Here is a 2,860-nt window from a genome sequence, read left to right as displayed (position 1 = left end):
TCTGGGACTGGCTCATTCTTCTGTTGGTCATACACACTGCCATCTTCACTCCTTACTCTGCTGCCTTCCTGCTTAATGATCAGGAAGAGGAGAAACGTCTGGAATGTGGCTACTCATGCAACCCACTGGCCATTGTGGACCTGATTGTCGACATCATGTTCATCATCGACATCATCATCAACTTCCGCACCACCTACGTCAACGAGAACGATGAGGTGGTGAGTCACCCAGCCAAGATCGCCATCCACTACTTCAAAGGCTGGTTCCTCATCGACATTGTGGCTGCCATTCCATTTGACCTTCTCATCTTCAGGTCTGGCTCCGATGAGGTAAAGGACAAATTTAAAAATGATGCCTTTCCAGTGCCCTGGTTCAAAATGGGGCTTGTAAGACCAGGGCCCTCCTGCACTCGCACACATAGACATATAGATACGCACACACATAGACATATAGATACTCACACATAAACATATAGATACATACACATATAGACATATAGATACACACATATAGACATATAGATACACATAAACATATAGATACACACACATAGACATATAGATACACACATAGACATATAGACATACACACACACACATACACAAACATATAGACACACACATAAACACATACACACATAAACATATAGACATACACATTGACATATATACACACATAAACATATAGATACATATATAAATATATAGATACTCACACTTAATCATATAAATATACACACATAAACATATATGCACACATAACACATCTCTCTCTACATGCACACACAGGCATATATATACACAGACATACAGCGATACACCCACACAAATGCACACACAAACATATAGATATGCACACACATTAACATATAGCCATACAGAGATACAACACACATAAACATATAGATATTTACACACATTCACATACACTCACAGGCCCCCACACACATTCACATAGTCACATGTATACAGCTGCCCACATAGATACACACACTCACAAACATAAACATATAGATACACACACAAAAACATATAGATGTATACACACAAACATATAGATACACACCTAAACATATATATATATATATACACCCGTACACACGCATGCACACACAAACATATAGATACTCACATAAACATAGATACACACACAAACATAAACATTTAGACATGTGCACTCACACATGTATGCAGATAAATGCACAGAACCACAGACACATGTAATCAAGATACAAGTTGTTCTGCTATAATGTGTGTTCCATCAGCGTGAATTGGCCATAACGTGAATGGCGAATTATGGCATTGCTGGACAACACAAGCTTTCTGCTGAATGAGTTTTTTTTATATAGCACGAGGTTACAGAGGAATACACCTGTTAGGTTATTGCAGAATGACCTGCATGTACCCACATGCAGACGAAGATGTAAACCACATACATGTGGTTTACATATACACAGCGCACACAGACACACATCTGCACACACAGTCATGTGTAAAAAACCCCATTCGCCATATATATCTTTCAATAAACAGATGTACATGTGAACAAACATACATAGTTTGACACACACCAGACTAATGAACACCGGCACATATTCACATTGCCCCAAACCACCTTAATCTCTATAACAACAGGGATGGCACGGTGGCTCAGTGGTTAGCCATGTTGCCTCACAGCGCCAGGGACCCGGGTTCGATTCCAGCCTTGGGCAACTGTCTGTGTGGAGCTTACAGACTCTCTCTGTGTCCACGAGGGTTTCCTCTGGGTGCTCCGGTTTCCTCCTGCAGATGAATTGGCCGTACTACATTGCCCATAGTGTTCAGGGATGTGTAGCTTAGGTGTACAAAGTTAAAAATAACACAACACCAGGTTATAGACCAACAGGTTTATTTGGAAGCACTAGATGCATTTGTCAGGGGTAAATAGAATAGAGGAATAGGTCTGGTTGGGTTACTCTTCAGAGGGTCATTGTGGAATTGTTGGGCCAAATGGCCTGTTTTCACACTGTGGGGATTATATATGTACATAACTGACGCGATGGCCTGAATGATTGAGCATTGCTGTCAGGCTCAGACATGGAGATTGGTTCATTCAGCAGGATGAGAACTATTCCCACAGCTGTTGGAACACACCGCTGTGATAGAGAGGCAGACAGAAAGAGAGAGAGAGATGGGGCAACAATAGGAGCAGGACAAAGGGAGAGGGAACTATCAGAGGCTAGGCAAAGAGTAAAGAGGTAATGGGATGGTGTAGAGGGAGAAAAGGAGGCAGGCAGAGTTTGGAGTGGAGGGAAAAAACAAGAGACAATTTGCTGTGTGCGCATCCTCTGGCTCTTACTCTACCTCCCTCTCTTCACTGTGTCTCTCTCTTTCTCTCTATGTGCCTCACTCACTCTGACTATCATCTCTGTATCTCTCACTCTTTCTCTCAGTCCCACTCAGTGTGCCTGACTCATTCTACCTGTCCTCTCTGTATCTCTCTCTCTGCCTGATTCACTCTGACTATCATCTCTGAGTCTCTCTCTCTCGGTGTGCCTCACTCTCTGATTATCATCTCTGTCTCTCTCTCTCTCTCGGTGTGCCTCACTCACTCTGACTATCATCTGTCTCTCTCTCTCACTCGGTGTGTCTCACTCACTCTGACTATCATCTCTGTCTCTCTCTCTCTCGGTGTGCCTCACTCATTCTGACTATCATCTCTGTCTCTCTCTCTCTCGGTGTGCCTCACTCACTCTGACTATCATCTCTGTCTCTCTCTTGGTGTGCTCACTCACTCCACTCTGACTATCATCTCTGTCTCTCTCTCTCTCGGTGTGCCTCACCCACTCTGACTATCATCTCTGTCTCTCTCTCGGTGTGCC

At 43.2% G+C, this 2,860-nt stretch overlaps 1 protein-coding gene across 1 annotated transcript in view; it reads left to right on the top strand.

Annotated features, from left to right (window-relative positions):
- Nucleotides 1-83: 83 nt before the first annotated feature.
- Nucleotides 84-2,860, top strand: part of LOC122546268 (potassium voltage-gated channel subfamily H member 2-like) — a gene marked incomplete at both ends in the record, with an annotated part of 4,919 nt that continues 2,142 nt past the window's right edge. The window contains one exon of the mRNA XM_043685042.1: nt 84-329. Coding sequence (XP_043540977.1) covers nt 84-329 — 246 coding nt within the window. The remainder of the gene's footprint in view (nt 330-2,860) is intronic.

This window comes from Chiloscyllium plagiosum, unplaced genomic scaffold (genome assembly GCF_004010195.1).
Source record: "Chiloscyllium plagiosum isolate BGI_BamShark_2017 unplaced genomic scaffold, ASM401019v2 scaf_11467, whole genome shotgun sequence".
NCBI lineage: Eukaryota > Metazoa > Chordata > Chondrichthyes > Orectolobiformes > Hemiscylliidae > Chiloscyllium > Chiloscyllium plagiosum.
This window is presented reverse-complemented; position numbering and strand designations above follow the sequence as displayed.